The sequence below is a fragment of the Aythya fuligula genome, chromosome 4 (assembly GCF_009819795.1).
Source record: "Aythya fuligula isolate bAytFul2 chromosome 4, bAytFul2.pri, whole genome shotgun sequence".
Lineage (NCBI taxonomy): Eukaryota > Metazoa > Chordata > Aves > Anseriformes > Anatidae > Aythya > Aythya fuligula.
The window spans coordinates 57,954,417-57,973,832 of NC_045562.1; the positions used below are offsets into that span (position 1 = coordinate 57,954,417).

Sequence of the window (19,416 nt, forward strand, 5' to 3'; positions counted from 1 at the left end):
TACATATTTTTTTACTATACTACCAAGAATGAGAAATCATTAACAGCAAAAAAAGGCTGAATGAGCCTTCGGTTAGCATTAAAAAAGGAGGATGAAGAAGAGATCTATGTGGAAAGTAAATTCACCAGGTTCAGACACCACCAAAATCCTCAAAAACTTCAAGATCAATTGCTTCCCTTTGAAAAAAAAGATGCATAAGCACATTACCAACACACATTACCAATATTTACTGTCACAGAAATCAGGTAGAAAAATTAAGACAAAGTTTGACAGAAGGAACTGGCAATATATTCAGTAGCACTGACTGCTGCTTTTGTACTGTGTCACTGGGAAATGCAGCAAGTACATATGTACTTATTCAAGCCAGAAACAAAACTCCCATTGACTCAAGTACATCCAAGACCGGACTAGAAAGGTGCACAGAATAACCCCAGGGAGATTGCTAAAGAGCATGCCCCTGTGAAATGGGACACGGCTATTATTAACACAAATTTAGAAACAATTACGGGCAGGGCAGATCACATTTTCATATGTGGGCAGACTAAAGATACTCAGCAGAAAATATAGCAAAATAATTGTTTCCAAGCACTCCAGCGTGCCAATTCTTAAAGAAAGAACAGAGGCAAAAGTTTCCTGGAAGAACAAAAGGGCAAGCTTGAGCTGGGTTGGTTCTGTAGTTGCATTTCTCACAGAACACCTGAATGGACATTCCTGCTCCTGCTGGCCTACAGCTTCCTTGTGCCTTCAACCATTGTTAGATGAGAACACTGAACAACCAGCAGCTTTCAAGGAGGCTGCTGAGGAAAATTAAAAATAAGAAGTTGCTTTCTAAGTTAAACAGCTTATTTAGAAAGGCGTCCCCAAACAATCAGTCCAAAACATCAGAAAGTTCACTTAAAAAAAAAAAAAAACACAACAGTGACCCACAGCACCACATCAGAATAATAAAAACAAACAAAAACAACCTCTGTTGTAACTTTTCATTACAAAAATACCGGGTGGAGGAGAAAGACTGGAGCAATCTCATACAAACCAGGGGACTGAGACATCTGACAAAACATAAACACACACACGTACACAGAAAACGTTGTACTGAAAACCAAGGAACTGCAAACTGAACAAATACTGTGTTACTGAGGAGAGATTTTTATCAGAATAATTTTTAAAAGTATTTAAGTAAGAGTTGCTAACTTTTGGTAGCCCACTATTTTTATACTGATCTGGAAGCCTGTTGCTGGCCATACACACACTTAAATTTTATCTTTACAAGTAGCCTCTGTACCCATTAGTAGAACATGAAGTCTGACAGGGAAATATTTTGGTCCTTAAAACTTGGGGTTTTGTTGTTTTCACACACATGTTCATTTTATCTTCAGTATTCAGGACTGATCAGGTTAACTATAAAAACTTTAGTTGGCATTTCTCTTTCTCCCCACCTATAAAAAGCTTCACATGGAAGACTCAAAGAAATGTAGTTCCTACCAAGCCAATGTGTCAGGTAAAAAAAAAAAAAAAAAAAACACACAAAACAACAACAAAAAAAAGTAAGTATACTCTTGAACTCAAATGGTCTTAGCTGAGAAGTGAGAGAACTGATACAGAATTGACACCCAGCAACATGTTAATGCTGCAGAGCGTGTAGGAGACATCATCTCAGCAGCCTAAAGGCAGATTTCAGTCTTGTCCCTTTATCAGTATCAGAGTCTCTATCAAGGCTCCAGGTTTGTTTCATGTTCTTCTGTTTCATCAGGTAGTTCTTCAGCAGATGCACCACAGACACTTTCTTGGTTATCTGCAGACTGATTCAGCTCTTCAGGTTCCCCAGCTGCAGTCTGAGTTATTTCTTCTTCCTCCTCTTCCTCAACTTCCCCATCATCCTCTACATCCATCTCAAACACCCTCACGTGACGGAGATTTGAACTTAGCTATGGAAACATGAAGAAGTTTCAATTAAAAAATGAAAGCACCAATACCAATTTAAGTGTTGCCCAACGGGCCTGAAAATAGCCTTTATCTCTGAAATGGAGGTATCAAGGAAATTGGCAACTGTTTTATTGCTCTGCAGGCTGAAAAGTAAAACTAGTTCATCTATTAACTTCCGTTAAAGGTTTTTCCTGGTTGTTTTATGAGACAGGTACGATTGTATCCTGACATATTCATAACAGACTAACAGAATAATCAATATGTAAATAGTGATAAAAATCAGCATCTTGATAAGCCTCAATAAACTACCAAAAACAGGTTATCACCCTCTCTAGCCACAGTATGTTTCCTTTAATTTTTTACAGACTTGTTCACAGATACTGTACTTACCACACAGGAAACTTTTCTAATGCCATTTACAGCAACATACTGAGCTTTCATATTCTCCAGCACTCTCCACTGGTTCTCCAAGAAGACGGTGCGTGTGGGTATCTCACCACTCTGCTCCTCCAGTCTGCAAGAAGAGAAGCACAAAACTAGTACAAAGAAAATTCCAGTAAAAAAAAAAAAAAAAAAAGTAATAATAAAAAAAATTCTCTGTGAATCCCTTTTTTTTTTTTTTTGGCTTTGGTCTAATTTTTATTATACCATATGCAGCAAACAGATAAACCCATGACTCTAGATACTCCAGATACTCTGCAGAAGAGGATCCAACAGAAGAGACACTGCATGTTTCAACTGAGGCAAAAGATTACAACACAACAAGAGGGAGTTGTAGAGTCCCATCTTGCCACAGATAACAGCTATAGCAAGAAACTGAGCTTGGGCTTCCTTCAAACCCCTCCTCAGCAAGAAGAGTTTCCAAACGAAGTCCTGGAGGCAATATTCCACTTATACAGAAGTTTGGCCTCCATGACCTTAGCCAAACTATCTGTTCACTCCCACTCATAAGGACTGTATGAAGGAACTCCCTATTACAGTGGCCACGATTAGTTCATACTGGTTTTTAATACTGTCTGTTTGTTCTTTTATATAAATTTCTTTGTGGCATAAAAAAAGAATCTACAGAGCAGTAGAGCTCTTTGTTTTGAGCCATTAATATATCTTAATCCATCCACCAGAAAGGCACGTGGAACAACAAGAAAAAGCAAATGAGGCACAACAATTAAAAGCTTGGATTCACCACTCAAACTACGATGGCTTTTTTTCTGTGTGCAGTTCCCCCAGATGCTCTCTCCCTCCTGTACCAACACAGGGAGAAGAACCATCAACTCATGTTTCAATGATAAGCTGACAACAGCTCTAAGTGTGACTACCAGGGGAAAGACGAAAAAAAATAAAATGTGTCTGTTACAAGGCAGAGGCAGATAACCAAATACACTGAAAACATCCTCAACTCAATATTCTGACCAGCAAAGTTAGCATCCACTTCAGAAAACAAGTAAGGTTTCTGCTTCTACGAGATGCCTTGAATCGTTCCTCTGATTTTGTCAAAGTAGAACCAAGTGCACAGGTAGTATTCTGTCCAAAAAAAACAAACAAAACTAAAACAAAACAAAGCCCATGAAACAAACTGTTTATGAAACTTCAGTCCTTCACCACACTTTCTCTAGCACATAAAGAGTTTTTCCCTTTAAAATATTTACATACATAGAGTACACAATTAGAATATTTGCTTTATCTGCTTTTCAGTTCTGCATTTTTAGGCTTCAAAGTTTTTCAGTACCTTTTAGTAGAATCCCAGATGAATTCCCCTTCTTGGTCCTCATCTGTGTATACTGAAGATAAAGGCAGCTGAGCCAAGATTCTCTCCTTCCCCTCTTGTTCCACACTCTCCTTCAGAACTACAGTTACAGTTTCATCATCATAGAAATGTGCATCTAAACAACTGTAGCATCTGTAGAAATAAAACAGTGCTTATATTTTAGAAAGCATCAAGGAATAAAAGCGAGTGCAAAGCACTCACATCAACTATTCAGTAGTTAACAGTTACTGTAAATAAAAAAGTCAGACTTACAGCTAAGACACTGAAAGACTGCTAAAAACTCCTGTAAGATACAGGACAAATGCCACTGAAGGACATTACTAGCAATCTTATTTCTTCCCATTTCAGTTGAAACGTAAGAAACAGTTAACACAAACACCAAGGATAACTCCAAAACACAGCTGAAGGTACTGAGAGCCACCACATTTGGCCGTTCTACATTAAAAGCATTAACTTAGCCTGCCATGCCGTCTGAGGTGCCTCCCATTCTATCTTACTTTAAGAAGATTGCAGATATAAGCAAGAGCTGTTTCCAATTAGCTTTGTTTTCAGCACGTGCTAAAGCTCTAGTTTTCAACCAGAAAACTAAAAAGCTTCTTGACCTTGAGATTAAGTACAAAATAACTCAATGATCTCAAGATGCACCGGGGGGGGTTAAACTGGACATTAGGAAGACTTTCTTCACAGAGAAGGTGGTTAAGCATTGGGACAGGCTGCCGAGGGAAGTGGTGGAGACCCCATCTCTAGAGGTATTAAGAGACATGTGGGCATGGCACCTGTCTTATGGCCTGACTCACTCAGGAACTACAAGCTAGTCTGGCATCCCAAATGCTAATCTGCAGGATAAAAGCCAAATTATAACTTGTAAGGTAACCTCATGTAAATTAAACACCGGAACACATGAGCTTTAATTCAGCAGTGTGCAACTTGGGAAGAAAAATCAACCAAATATACTGACCTGGAGTCCGAGTTCTCATTTATACTGTTGTTCAGGAAGTTTCCAAACTCTACTGCTAGAATTCCGTTACTGACAGACCTAAAAGGACAGAGATCATTATCTTGGTGACACTCCTTTTCCACTTGTAGAAAATACAAAATCTCTAATGGCAGCTGTAGTAAGAGAGGGTGTAAGCCTGTCTAAGCCTAGCACAACACATGGCTAAATCCCAAAATGATATAACTGTGGACGCGAACCTTTTGATTTCTTCTGCCCCTCAGCAAAATGTGACTAATGGAGTCAAATGGGAAACTGCAGTTGGCCTGTGGGATACAGTTTGTGTCTGAAGTCTTGGCTCAACTGTTTCAGTCCCAGGTCCATTAAGTTACTTGTTTCTCAAATCTATAGAAAATGAGTTCAGGCTGTCCAAGATACCAATGAGGGAGGAAATAGGATGGAAACTACTCCACAAGGCTATAATTTTGTCATCAGAAGCTCTCAACTGGAAACACTGAGGATAGCTTCATCATGTGTTTTCTTCAGCTGTAGAAATGTTTTTAGAAATTCTCACCCTGTCATCTCCTCAAATTAAATGACATGGATTATAAAAGTCAGTATTTTATGGAGAGAAAGTTTTTGTTGTTTTCTAAACCCTGGTCATTTCAGTGGTTCCACTGACAGAATGCACCTTAAACAACTACACCAGCACCACTAGGCAGTGACAAACTATATCTTGGGTACAGAAACTCCTGAAGGTGCCCAAAACTACACCCCAAAGAGATGTATTCTATAAGTTGAAGCTATGAATCCAATGCCCCTATTTTTCCCTAGTGTATTAAATCGCATGCTATAAAGAGTTAACTAAAGAATAATATTTATGGTAAGACAGAACAAAACAGAAAGCCTCATCATTCCTTGTAAGCTTTCTTAGTTAACAAGCAAGTAATTTTGTGAAGAGCAAAACAAATGGAGTCATAGTTCATACAATCACAGAATGGTTTGGGTTGGAAGGGACCTTAAAGATCTCCCAGTTCCAACACCCCTGCCATGGGCAGGGACACTTCGCACTACACCAGGTTGCTCAAAGCTCCATCCAGCCTGTTTCTGAGCACTTCCAGGAATGGGGCAACTTCCAGTGTTGGGGCAAGTTGTAACTGTCTCTATACACATGCTAAATCTCACAAAACATTTTTCCTCTATTTTTCTTACCTGGAAGTATCTGTATGTCTCCTCAAAATGTATATTTTAGAAATAGAACTTTCTAATATGGTGAAGAGCACATAATGTATATTGGATGCTTTGTCATTCCACCTATAACAGTGGGGGAGAAAATGGGAAACAAAAAGTCAGATCACATTTTAATAACTGTTAAATGACATATAACAAGAAATAGCAGCATACTTACAAAAACGGTAGTTTAAATAATTGAGGTGCGGAATCTTCACTGAAAAGGAAAAACAAAACTAGCATGTAAAATACTATTATAATTTTGTGCAACTGAACTTTACAAAAAATGTAGAAAAATACCTTTGAGAAGTTTTGTAAAGAGACATGCAGAATGCCTGATGCACTGACTTTCCAATCACATCCTAACAAATATAATGAAAACAGACCAAAAAATACAGACAATTATTCACAATCATATTCCTTCTTAAGACCATTAAATAAATAAATACATAAATAAGAATAAAACCCTAGTATATTTGAAAGAAAAATCCACCGATACTTATATTGGAATACAGATTAATGTATTGCCAACTAATCAGCTATCTAATCTACAGTGCATACATTGAGTTAATTAATATTAAAACAGCTTAATTAATAGTTAAATAAATAAATAATAATTAAAGTTAAATAATTACATAATAATTTAATTAATATTAAAACAGTTAATTAATGCACATGGCACACAGAATGCACAGAAAACACAAAACAAGAAATCCCCCATTATGCTCTTCCCAGCCAAAGGTTTAAGACACCCAGCAGTGAAACTGGAATGCATGCTGCCACCTAGGTTATAGCCACTTAAAGGCAAAGATTAAAACTTCAGGCCTTGCTAAGGCTGGCTACTATCTTCAGTTGGCTGCTACCCCTAAGAGAAAGTTACCATTTATGTAAATCGAACTTACAGCTGGCTTTTGTAAACACTGATCAATGACTCCTTCCATTTGCTTTTTGACAAAATGCAGTGATTTCTCAGGATAGTAGGGAAACAAAAGTGGACTTTCTGCAAACAGAGAATCAAGGTTCATTTAAAAAAATGCTTCTCTTTCTATCAAAATATATTACATTGCTACTAAAGTGACAAATTGGAGTGAGTCCAGTGGTGGGCAAATGAGATATTCCTAGAGCTACAGCACAAATTGAAGGGGCTGGGTTTGTTCAGCCTAGAAACAAGAGGGCAAGTGAGAAGGAACCTATTGCTCGCTTCAGCTACCTAAAGGAGCAGTTACAGAAGGCAGAGCATCATCATTCACAAAGTTGCACACAGCGAGAAGAGACAGAGCAATCAAGCTCTAGCAAGGAAAATTCTAGTCAGATACAGAGAAGTTTTCACAAGGACTGGGGCTGGGCACCTAGAGAGGCTATGTGGTTTCTATCCTTGCAGATATTCGTAACTCATACAAAGTCTTGAGCTGTCCAACTTTGAAGTCAGCTCTCCTTTGAACGGAAGGCTGGATTAAGTGATCTCCTAAATTATTCCCTCATTATAAATTCTAACTCCAGTTAGACAGCTTTTTAGATAGCTTAGATAGCATTTTCTAGATTCTGCTTTGCCAAACAGAAAATGCTATCACGTCCCCTCTTTTTATCGAATTAGTTGGTGATGACAGGAAAAGGCAGCTGTAGCAAATTATGTTACAAGACAGTTTACGCTGTAAAAGTTTTTACAGTTTACAAGTTCTGTGGTTAAACAAGAATCATTCTCAGCCTCAGTTTGCTATAGTCTCTTACTTCCTTTTCACTACTAATTAACAAAATACTCTAGGAACATTGCAGAGGTTTATAAAATTCAGTAAAAGAGAATAAGCAAGAACACTTTCCCAGGATATGAACAAATGGTACTTATTACTTCTTTACACTGGAATTAACATCTCTTAAAACAGACACTTTCCTGCAATTCCTTCCAAACCAACACTTCTGAGACTGGTACATAAAATGTAGAAAACTCCAAATAACCAGAAAATTGTAGACAACTAAGTAAGCAGCTGCATAAAAACTCTGTGAAATAGCAAGGCCCATTTATTTTATTCTGCTCAGATGTCATAACTAACACTACAGAAATAACTCATAGGCATGAAAAAACTGATTATTCTTCTACATTTGTTAAGTTCTCTGTATACTTTTCATTCAATGTGTTGTGAACCATATATTACCTTTAAGATGAGTGCTGTTTTTAAGAAAATTAAACCACTGATTTCCCTCTGTATTAGGTGGTGATACAAGGTCATCATCTTCATCTTTCAAGTACTAGAAAATAAAGAGACATTTGTAAGACTGCAAATTAAGAGTAAGTGTCATTAGAATTCACTTTAACACAGCCTCTCATGAATCCATGAAACATCCCTTCTAAATACAACACCTCTGCTTTTAAAATTAAATATTCTACCACTTCGAGGAATGAATAAGAAAATGAACTATCATCTAAGATCATATGCTGCCACTTCCATATGGAACTGATTTTTAAATGATGTTTAGGGACAGAGAAGAAGAGTGGGCATAGCTTTTAGAATTTTCTCCATCGAAGGATTATCTTTTTTATTCTCTTTTTCCATTTATTCCCTCGTTCTTTACCTGGCCAACTCTCTCCACATTAAAGTATTTTCCTTTACGATTGTAAAGTTCTGGTGCCTGAAAAAGAAATAACGCAAAGAAAACAAAAATTTAAATACAAAGGTAATAAGTAGGGTACAAAAAGATGACTGAAGTATTTATTTTTTTTTCAGATTCAATTACCAGCAGCAAAAATACAGTTGTTAACTACAACTGCTGTATTCAGCACACCAATATAACTTACCTCATTGAAGTGTTCAGTAAGAAAATCAGCAACAAACGTGATATCTTTCTGAGTCATCTAAAACAAAACCAAAAAAAAGGGCGGGGGGGTCAAGAAGGGAGCAAAGGTTGAGAAATACAACTCGGTGAACACAGAATACCTGTTCTGTAGGCTGAATAAGACCAGCTCCCTCAGCTGTGAGGACAGGGTAAGTACTCCAGTGTCTCACCAGCCTGTGGGCCCTCTGCTGAACTCACTCCAGTTTATTCATGCCTGTCTTGTACGGGAGGGCCCCAAACTGGAGAAAGCATTCTAAATGTGATCCGACTAGCCCTAAATAGCGACCATAATCACCTCCCTTCAGCTTCTGACCATGCTTCTGTTAGTATAGCCCTTGTTACTCCACGCTGTCTTTGCTGCGAGGGCCCACTGCTGGCTCGTGACCAGCTTGCATCCACCAACATCTCCAGGTCCATCTCAACAGAGCTGCTCCCCAGCTAGCTAAGGCTGTGCCATTGCAAATTCTTCCCCAGGAAGAATTTTGCATCCACTCTTGTTGAACCTCAGGAGGTCCCTACGGGTCCATTCCTGCAGCATATTTCCTCCTGGATGTCTCCCTCTGCCCTCAAGTGTACCAATTAGTTCATCCAGTGTGGCAGTGTCTGCAAATCTGATGCAGGTGTAGTCTAGTCTATTTCCTCTTTCAGGGCATTGATAAAGATGTTAAAATCCCACTCCTGCTAGCTTTGTCTTTTAGGGCATCTAAAGAGCTGCTATATACATATTTCACAGAGGTCTTGTGTCATATACAGTGTACTAAAAAGAATAGTATTAAAGAAAATAGGAAAATTAGTATATGCAAGACAGCACCTTAGTGTATAAGTGTGGATGTGCAGACATCAGCTTTCTCAAAGAAATTGTACAGACACCATTTTGGTTTTAGAACAAAAAATAAACCTTTAATTCTGCCCTCTAAGTCAAGCAGAATACAAAATACACCTCCATTTATTAGAAAATGTTATTACTACCTTATTCAACTCTGGAAGCACATGATCTTCTGACATTCTCAACATGGCTAAGGGGGAAAAAAAAAAGCTATTCTTAATGCATTAGTATTAATATTTTTCCTAATATTCTTAATTTTCCATTGCTGTATAATAAGACAAGTCTGAAAATAGAAGAAAGATTGATTTTTAAAAGTGAGCAATTATGAATTGGGTCTGAAATTAAACTTCACTTGTCCCACTAACTTGCAACAGAAATCTTGGATAATTTTTATCTTTTATCCTTTCCAACTGCATTATATCCTCCAAAAGACTGAGATAAAATTTTTATAAACAGTTCATACAAATTTATTCATGTCCATAGTAAGAGTAGTAAAATGTGCATATAAGTGTGTGTATATATAATACACTTATTTGGGCCATGACAGTACTCATGTGTTAAGAGAATTGCAAAGAATTGATTTCAAATCAGAAAGGATTATAAGAAGTTCTCTGTTTAGTTCCAAAAAACCAACCAAACAAAAAAACACCACAGAGAATATTTAATTATTTAAAGTGCTAATAATGTTATGACAGAACTCTAATAGTTCTACTTTCTGCAATTTTTAAAATTCATGTAATTATATTCCTGTTTGTAACTTCACAAACACTGCATTTCTGGTGCTTTTACAGTACCAAGTTAGACTGTTTAGGTTTTTATAAAAAAAAAAAGTTCTGAAACAATAGAAAATATAAACCTACTCATAACCACTTTATGAAAACAAGCTGTCTAAAACAAAGAGTTCTGATCTTTCTTCTAGTGTTTCACCTGCAGCTACCCTATGTTCTGTTCCCTGCATCAGAACATGCAGAGACTGCTAACAGGAAAGTTACACATCAATGTAAGCTAGGTCTCCATAGGAGAAAACAGTGAGTGACAGAGTTAAAGAGTTACACTGTACTTCAAATTTGGTGTAAACTGAAAACAATCCTTTCATTTCTCCAAGTCAAGACCAGCAAACTGCTCAATGAAGCACACAACAGTCTGGGGTAATACTACAGGTTACAAATACAGAATACCCACTCTAAACACACACAAATTGAATTGAGATCTATCAATATAAAACAGGTAATAAATTTATAATTATTCTTGCCTCATCAACTGTAAACTTACAGATGTCCAGAAAATTTCTATGATAATAATAAATAGATAGTTATAACTAAAATTGTTTTAATTACTTATTAACATTTCAGTGCTTACCATACAAAACAGATACTGAATGTTTACTAAGTCATCAAGCTTACCAACATACAGCCATCGAAAAAACGCTTTGAAGTTTTTCATACTACTGTCAATAACCCTGCACAAGAAACAAACAACAAAAAATTACCAGACCTAAATGTCATAAGCTGTTCTGGGTTTAAGTTTCCATCTTTACTACAGAAAGGTCTGTAAATGTATTGATTTATTAAAAAATGCTGACAGCATCCCTCCCAGTAAGTGTCTTCTTGGCATATAGATCTATGAGATGCAGTAAGACAAGATTTAAAAATTCTCCAGACTTTATACTTACTGAAGCAGCTCATTTGCTTTCAGGATGAAAGAACCAACAGCAGTAATAGCCTCTGCAAAGAGAGCAAGCCATTGTTATTAAGCTTTCAAAAGAAAAATGAGAGTGGGTAAGTACCATACAGACTACTGTACCTTCAATTCCAGATGCATCTAATCCCAGAGACTCATATTTTTGTTTCCACAAAGCCATCCCCTTCAATTCACTCAAGTGGTATAACAGTGCCTCTGAGCCACTAGGAAAGCAGAGCAAAGAAGTATAATCTTTTATACTTCTTTTATACTCTTTGTTTCATTACACACCACATTTTTATCTTTTAATGGGTAAAGCAGAGAGCTTTATAAGGTCATCTGGCATATAACAGTTAACAAACTATCACTTCACAGAAAAGCAAATATTGTCCTAATGATTTTAACTATCACACAAAGTTGATGTGAATATTTTGCATATAACCTATAAAAACACCAAGCAGTAATACACAGCTGATAGACCATGGAGACTGCTTGAATTATTTCAATAGCTCTCCATCACCCAAGAAGAAAAGAGTGCAATTTTCATTACCATGGTCTCTACACCAGCACACCTATATACAAAGAACGACTGATTTTACCAAACTATATAATATGCCATTTAATCTAAAATACACTGGAAGTTTCTTGACTTACCTCTGCAAATGACTTATGATCAACTTTTGTATACTGGAATAGGAGGACTCTATAGACTGACCGAGTTTTTTTAAACCCTGTAAAAAAAAGAAATACAGACATACAACAACGTTCTATTAATGTAACAGAGTAGTGATTGAAAGATCCCGAAATAGATCACTTTAAAATATTAAATAATATTAACGTACCTTTACTGTGAGTTGGTTCATTAACAATGCCTGAAGTTCCAGACTAAAGGGGGTGAGGGAGAGAAAACCAAATATGTTTTCATTTTGTATTTCAATATCAAATGCAAACACGTACTCAGATAAAACAACAGTAACTACCTTGCTTTGCCCCATAACAACAGCTGCATAAACTCATCCTGAACAGAAGTGGTTGTATTCTTTTCCTGTCAGTCAAAATGATTGAAATAGATTGGTCAAGAGTTTAAATCCAGCCCCAAATAATCTCACAAATGCCTCAGTTAAAGTACATCATAAAACCCATCCATACCCTTGAATGCTGAAATCAGACTACTGATCACTGGAAATTCATTTCAATTCAATGATTCAAGTCCAGTATTTTAAGTTATTTTCAGTTGTGTTACTCAGTAAAAATTCTAAAAATTTCAGTTTCCCACCATCAAGAATCTACGTTAAAAATAAATAAATGAATTATTTGATTCAATTAACTTCCAGCCATGCACACAAAATACAAGCAAATTCATGAGCATCCCAATCCTAGCTGTTACATGTGCTCTGTTGAACCAGGCTGCAAATGCTGGTGGGCTGCCACTCAGCAGTTATAGCAGTCAGTTCATCAGTGACTGAAGTACAAAGAACACAACCTTAAATAAAAAGCAACTGTTCAATAGCTGTGCAAGCTGAAAACTGTAACTTAAAAAAAAAAAAAAAGAATAAATGAAGTAAATGAGGATCACAATACAATGGCACTTGACTGTACTCAGGTATATTCAGTGCTAGAGCGACTGATACAGAATAGCAACGAGGTTGTCTCTGAACTTAGAAATTTTTATCTGGAAGCATTACACAAACATCAAGATACACAGTTTGTTAGCACGAACAGCAGAACTACTGCAAAAGAATGTTCTTTCCAAAAGAACAGTTAATACTACGATACCTGTACAAACTTTGTTAACCGTGAGTCCATCTGCATCAGTATTTCTTCCCATGCTTCACACATGCACGTCAATGACAACTTTATATACTGCAAGAAAGAAACAAACACTAGCATTACTCCCTTTTTTTTTCCCTTCAATACACATTAAAGAACTGGCTGTTACAATGCAAAGGAAAAATATACTGCAGATAACAAATGAAATTTATTATCAATTTTTCAAGTCAGAGCTTTAGGTTTACTTAAAACCAACTTACGTTTCCTACTAGGAAAAAAAATTACTTGATTTAAGAATATTGAAGCGTGTAAGAACTGCAATATTAAAAAGATGTCATAACAAAACTGTACCTGTAACAGAGTTGAAATGTGAGTAAACTTCCGGGCCATGCGAGTTACCTCAGGTAAATAACTTGATAATAGACTGGTGTCCAGCTATAACAAACAAAATGAGCAACATTAGCAGATGATTTGTCTTTGAAACAGCATTAGATAACAAAAATGAAAAGACAGACGGGGAGAACCCAGAAAAAAAAGCTGTCATTTCTCATTTCCAAGTTGATTTTCAGAGGGAAATGAAGTTAATTCATAGAAGTAAGGAATTTTAATACATGCAAAAAATTCTTGAAAAAAGTCCTAATTCTGGACTTCTAACAGTAGCTATTTGAAGGATGACTGGTCTGGATAGACTGGATAATCAACAGCATTGCTACCGTGCCTTTGTGTGCAGACTAAAGAAATTTTGAATAACTAGCTGAATAAATTCACATAATATTTAAAGTAATATTTTAAAAGAATGCCTCAGAGCATCACCATCAGTCTCATCTGTGAAACTGCATGTCAACGTGATAGATCCAAAAGCTAGATCAGGGTGAATTTCAAAGAGACTAAAAATAATAGTTGCGTTTTTCTGCAAATAATGGGAAAGCAATAATGTTACCTGAAAGTAATTAAAGCAAGCAGTTTTACCTTTAAAGAACAGTTTAAAATTACTTTACTTGCCTGAAAATATGTTATCTCTGCTTCATTGTCCGAAGAGTCTTGTATTTCTGTAATAACTGACAGCGATTTCAAATCACTAGACAAACATAGTCCACGACAAGAACCTGCCACCTGAAGGATTGCAGTTTAAATGTTAATGAAATATTGCAATTTCTTATGATGCATTTACTGCTCTACCACATTCACATACAAAGAAGACTGCATTCAATTACATCTAAAAACAACATGGAATTTTCAGCTACAGTTCAAGAACAAAAGCACCCTTTTTAATGTGGATTAGTGTTGAGCTTAGTTTCATTTAAAAATGAAAATACATTAAAATAATCAGTTAGAGCTGAAATGTCTTTCCAGCAAAAACCACACAACCCAACCCAGAGAAACAAGTACTCCTTTCTTTGAAATCTGAACAATCCAATTTCACTTATGTTTAAGCACACATGTTATTATTTCATTCAATGCAGTTATAGTTTGGTATGTTCTGAAGAAAAAATACATGGAAGGGAAAGAAACATACCCCAGTTACTGTAGCAATCTTGAACATTCCATAGGCATAAATTTCAATAAACCCTGAGCTGCCTCCAAGGACGAGAGCATTAAGCCTATCAAAACAGAAGAGTATGTGTTGATGAGCATATCAAAAGAAATAAACAGTTTTTTTCCTAGACTATCACAAGTCATATCTGTCAGCTTCTAATGCATACAAATACAATCTTTGCTAAATTCGAACCTTCTAGAAGAAAAAAGTAGCAGCTTACAACAACAGCCCGCCTACCAATACAGGCTGCAATGGATTCTGATAAGGCTATGCTTCCATTCCCCTGCATTTATCCTAACCACACACACATAGTAAGTCTGTTGCAGTTGCTCACTGTTTTTCCTCAGGAAAATCTCAGCAGCAATAAATGTGTAACACAGACCCAGCTGCAAAGACAGGGTCTTTGCAGGACAGCCTTCAATTGTGCTCCAAGAAATCTTCTAATGAAAAGAAGATGTGGCACCAACAGCAGTTGTTCATAAGGTGTCTGACAAACCCTCTAAATTGAGGAGGAAAAATGTAAACTGATGGAGATTTAAAAAAAGTATATTCCTTGAACTTCATCTTTGTACGTGAAAAAGGAAACATTCCATACCCTTTCTCCAGGACCCTTAAAGACAGATTATGAATACCGTAAAAGTAAGCCCCTCCGTTATTTTAAAGCCCACAAATAAATGAATAAATAAATGTTAGAGGAAGAACAACACACAAACAGAATTTACCTTACGTCACCCAGAAGCTTCATAAATCTCATCTGACTTTTCTTCACTGAAAATACAAAATACATGATTGGTTTTTTTGTAGCTTGTCTCAATACCAGAAAAACAAACGAACACAAAAACTAAAACAGATATCACAGTTTACCTGAAAATTTTTGCCGTTGTACTATAACTGAAAAAGAAAACAGTATTTTCAATTATAATCAGCTGACATCTAATCCAAAGCATCTGTAGAGCAGTATAGTTAATAAACAAAACAATGACAACAAACACAAATGTCATGTTCCTGGATTGCTAGTATAACACTTACTTTTTTGGTAGTGCTGGTAATTTAGGCAAAAGGAGATTTGACTCATCTTCAGCATTATAAAAGGAAGTAAGAACACTGAAAAACAAATAAGATTATCTTTACTAACCAAACTGTAAAAATGGAAGGGGAAAGAGAATTTCTAATGTTGAAGTTACAGCACATACTCAACATGTCACTTATATTAAAAAGATACAAATATCAGAGAGTAATCCCTTATGGGGCCTTTAATAACTAAATTTATCTAATAACCAGATTAATAAATCAGGCCTGATTTATTTATTTTTAATTCCTTCAAAGGAGAACATTTGGAGAGTTTGTAATTGCTGGCTCAGTACCTTACCACTGAATCCCCCATCATCTGTAATGCAGTTACTGAGTGGGGCTTCCTGTTTAAAACCCGTACAGTCCTGCAGCTAACCTACTAGCAGCTCAACAAAGCTTCACTCTAAAAGACACATACTGTGGTATGAAGACTAAAACACAGTCCTTATACCACACTTTAGATGTGTCTGAATGATTAGGTTCTCTACAAGTCTATCCCTATCTATCCTTCACTCAGTGGTGAGGCACAGGCACAGGGATGCCAGAGAAGCTGTGGATGCCCCATGCCACCTCTGGAGGTGTTCAAGGGCCAGGCTGGATGGGCCCTGGACAACCTGATCTAGTGGTGGCATCTGAGCCCATGGCAGCGGGGTTGGAACTGGGTGATCCTTCAAGTCCCTTCCAACCCATTCCATTATTCTATAATTCTACAATCAGAAGAACACTAGAACGACTTGTGATATATCTGTTTTCTTGCTATCTTAAGGTTTCCATTCTCAGGAGGCAGGGTGGGAAATCAGTCAGACTTACCGTACCTCTCTTTTTCAAATAAATGTTTTATTAATTGTTATCCTAGCATACAATAAAGTGAACGTTAGAGGTTTTTGTAAGACCACAGAAATGGGGACAATGATATCTCCCAGCTCACAGGTGCTACTGAGAATTATTTAATGCCACAGAGTTCACAGTCACTACAAGCAACATTCTGACTTCCTGAGCAAGCACACCCATGGCAGAACCGCCAGCAGGTTTGGATGTCATATCAAAGATGCACTGCTAAAAGATGTAAACACCAAACTAAAGGTCTTGAAAGCACAAGTGAAGAAAGATTTAAATATAATAGCTTTTCTAGCGAAACAAAATAACCTTATAACATTATTATAATTATTTTAATAAATTAATTGGTATCGAAATAAACTGGATCAGGAGACGTGCTGTGAAAGTTAACAGTTTTATGCTGAAATATTTGCATATAACCTAAAGAATCACAAGACTAAGGTGTCAGCACTGAAAATAAGCATATGAAAGCTACCTGTTAAAATTTTCCCTCTGGTTAGAATAAAGCAGTAAGAAGATGACATCTGCGATGACATATTTTCTGATTTGACTGTTTGTAACATACACAGTATAAATTATTAGTAAGGTAGTGCTACATAGCCCATAATGTACTTGTAGGTTCTCAGACCCACCTGCTTTCCTCAGTTACTTCCATCCAGTGCATGTAGGTAATAGATGAGTCCACTGAGAAGGAGTGCAAGCTTTCAGGTTTCTCTACATCGCACAGAATAATCCGCTTGGTATCAGTAAGGCCAAAAGCCAAAACTAGAAAAGGACAAGTAAAATGTATAAATAACCAACATGCAAAACTTTGTACTTTACACTGAAACAACACATCTTCAAAGTCCAACTCTGAGCATAATTTTCTCTCTGTCCACTTACAGTGCTTCCAAATTCTCACTTGAAACCTAATTAGAATGAGGGTTTGAACTCCCATCATATTTTAAGTTATGTATTTGTCAAAAGCCTGATCCCACAATTATTTATTTACATGTTGAACATGTTTACATGCTTCTAACACAGTCCTGATCAGATAGCTTTTCACTATTTTCCCAATAAATTTAGTAGTTCACATAAAAAAACATCTGCTGTGTTAGGAAATGGATGCTTTGCTACACCTTGAAAAGCAGTATTTTGGACATAAATTCATCTTGGAAATCTTTTTTTGTGATTGCTTTCAACTTTTGCTATCACTTTCAATAAACCTACATAAAATTAAGCTACCCTTTTCTTCAAATACAGTTTACTTCAAAGTTTCTTTTGCAGATAAAATGTATCAACACCACAACCTTCAGCGATTCCCAGTGGGATTTTTATTGCAGCATGTCACCTCATATACATTACATTACTTTTGCCATCGGGCCTCCAAGCAAGAGCAGTCACTTCTTTTCCTGTATTTTCATTTGGTGGCAAACTCCAAACTCGCTGAAAGTTTGCGAGCCGATGAAGCAAAACCTACAAAGCAAACACATTTAAGACAGAAAAATAAAATACTAATTTAAATAAAACATTAATTTAAATAAAACCATTAATATAATTTGTAAATCAATTGAAGATGCATTTTTTTTTACTATTCTTTAATAACTTCCACATCCTCAATAACACCTTTTCCTGGAGTAGATGCTTCGTTCCTGTGTGATTTAGAGACCAGCATGCTGCTTACTGTACAGCAATACATAGGAATAGACGGTGCCTTGTAGAATTTAGCAGCCTGTACCCTTTCAGGGTTACTCATGCTTCTCTGCCGACGACAGTCCAAAAGCATAATCAGTCTGCATGCATGACCACACAGCAGTTTCAGGAAGAAGAAAAGCTTGAAAACAGATTTAATTTAAATAGGAAATGCTTTAAAATCCCACAGTATAGGCACCCAGAGTTTCATCAGCACATTCTACAAGACCAAGCGCAAGGTCCCACACCTGGATCAGAGCAATCCCAAACATGAATAGGGTGGGTGAGGAGTGGATGGAGAGCAACCCTGTGGAGAGAAAGGCCTGGGGTACTGGTGGATGAAAAACTCCACATGAGCTGGCAATGCACGCTTGCAGCCCAGAAAGCCAGCTGCATCCCAGGCAGCATCAAAAGAAGCGTGGCAGCAGGGCAAGGGAGGGGATTCTCCCTCTCTGCTTTACTTGTGAGACCCCACCTGGAGCGCTGCGTTCAGCTCTGGGGCCCACACCACAAGGATGTGGACATATTAGAGTGAGTCCAGAGGAGGGCCACAAGGATGATCAAGAGGCTGTGAGGAGCTGGGGGCGTTCAGCCTGGGGAAAGGCAGCACTGGGGAGACCTTATAGTGGTCTCTTTATCAGCGACTGTAGTGACAGGACAAGGGTTAACGGCTTCAAATTGAGAGCGGGTAGATTTAGATTAGATATGAGGAAGAAATTATTTGCTATAAGTGGTGAGGCTGCGGATGTGGCAGAGCAGCTGTGGATGCCCCATCCCTGGGGGTGCTCGAGGCCAGGCTGGATGGGGCTTTGGGCAGCCTGGGCTGGTGGGAGGTGCCCCTGCCATAGCAGGGGGTGGGACTGGGCGATCCTTCAGACCCCTCCCGCCCCAACCCTATGATTTCTTCTGCAAATTAAGACCGGAAAGCGTAACGAGTTCTGCGAAGCCTGATAAAGCATGGCTTCCCTTCCCTTCCCTTCCCTCACACGGCGCAGGGCGGCCGCGAGATGGCGGCCGCCGCCCTCCCCCGCCTCCCTCAGCCCCCCAGCCCGCAGTGCCGGCGGCGCTCACCTCCCCGGCCCTGTTGGCCAGGGCGATGAGGTCCCGTTTGGGCGACCAGGCCATGAAGACGACCTCCTGGGGCAGCTGCTTCTCGCCGACCTGCCTGAAGGCGGGCATGGCGGCGGCGCTCCTCCAGGCGGCCGCCTGGCACCCTCCGGCCCTGCTGCGGGGAGCCCCCGGCCCCTCACGGCCCCTCACGGCCGCCCGCCCGCCGCCGCTGCCGCCTTCCGGAGGCGGCGCCTCCCCCGCCCCGCCGCCTGAGGGGAGCGCGTCCCGCTCTG

General features: G+C 38.1%; 1 protein-coding gene across 1 annotated transcript; it reads right to left on the minus strand.

The window, feature by feature from the left end:
* Positions 1 to 1,539: 1,539 nt before the first annotated feature.
* On the minus strand, positions 1,540 to 19,317 carry ANAPC4 (anaphase promoting complex subunit 4). Its single transcript, XM_032187384.1, is given in 29 exon segments — positions 1,540 to 1,925; positions 2,314 to 2,437; positions 3,650 to 3,820; positions 4,647 to 4,724; positions 5,835 to 5,936; positions 6,031 to 6,069; positions 6,153 to 6,214; positions 6,755 to 6,852; positions 8,003 to 8,096; positions 8,421 to 8,477; positions 8,644 to 8,700; positions 9,651 to 9,697; positions 10,911 to 10,966; positions 11,180 to 11,231; positions 11,311 to 11,411; positions 11,842 to 11,918; positions 12,030 to 12,072; positions 12,168 to 12,232; positions 12,964 to 13,050; positions 13,309 to 13,392; positions 13,960 to 14,070; positions 14,474 to 14,558; positions 15,217 to 15,239; positions 15,241 to 15,262; positions 15,359 to 15,385; positions 15,524 to 15,598; positions 17,035 to 17,167; positions 17,752 to 17,857; positions 19,145 to 19,317. Coding segments are annotated over 29 exon segments (2,400 nt in total). The 5' UTR covers positions 19,253 to 19,317; the 3' UTR covers positions 1,540 to 1,709.
* Positions 19,318 to 19,416: the final 99 nt, after the last annotated feature.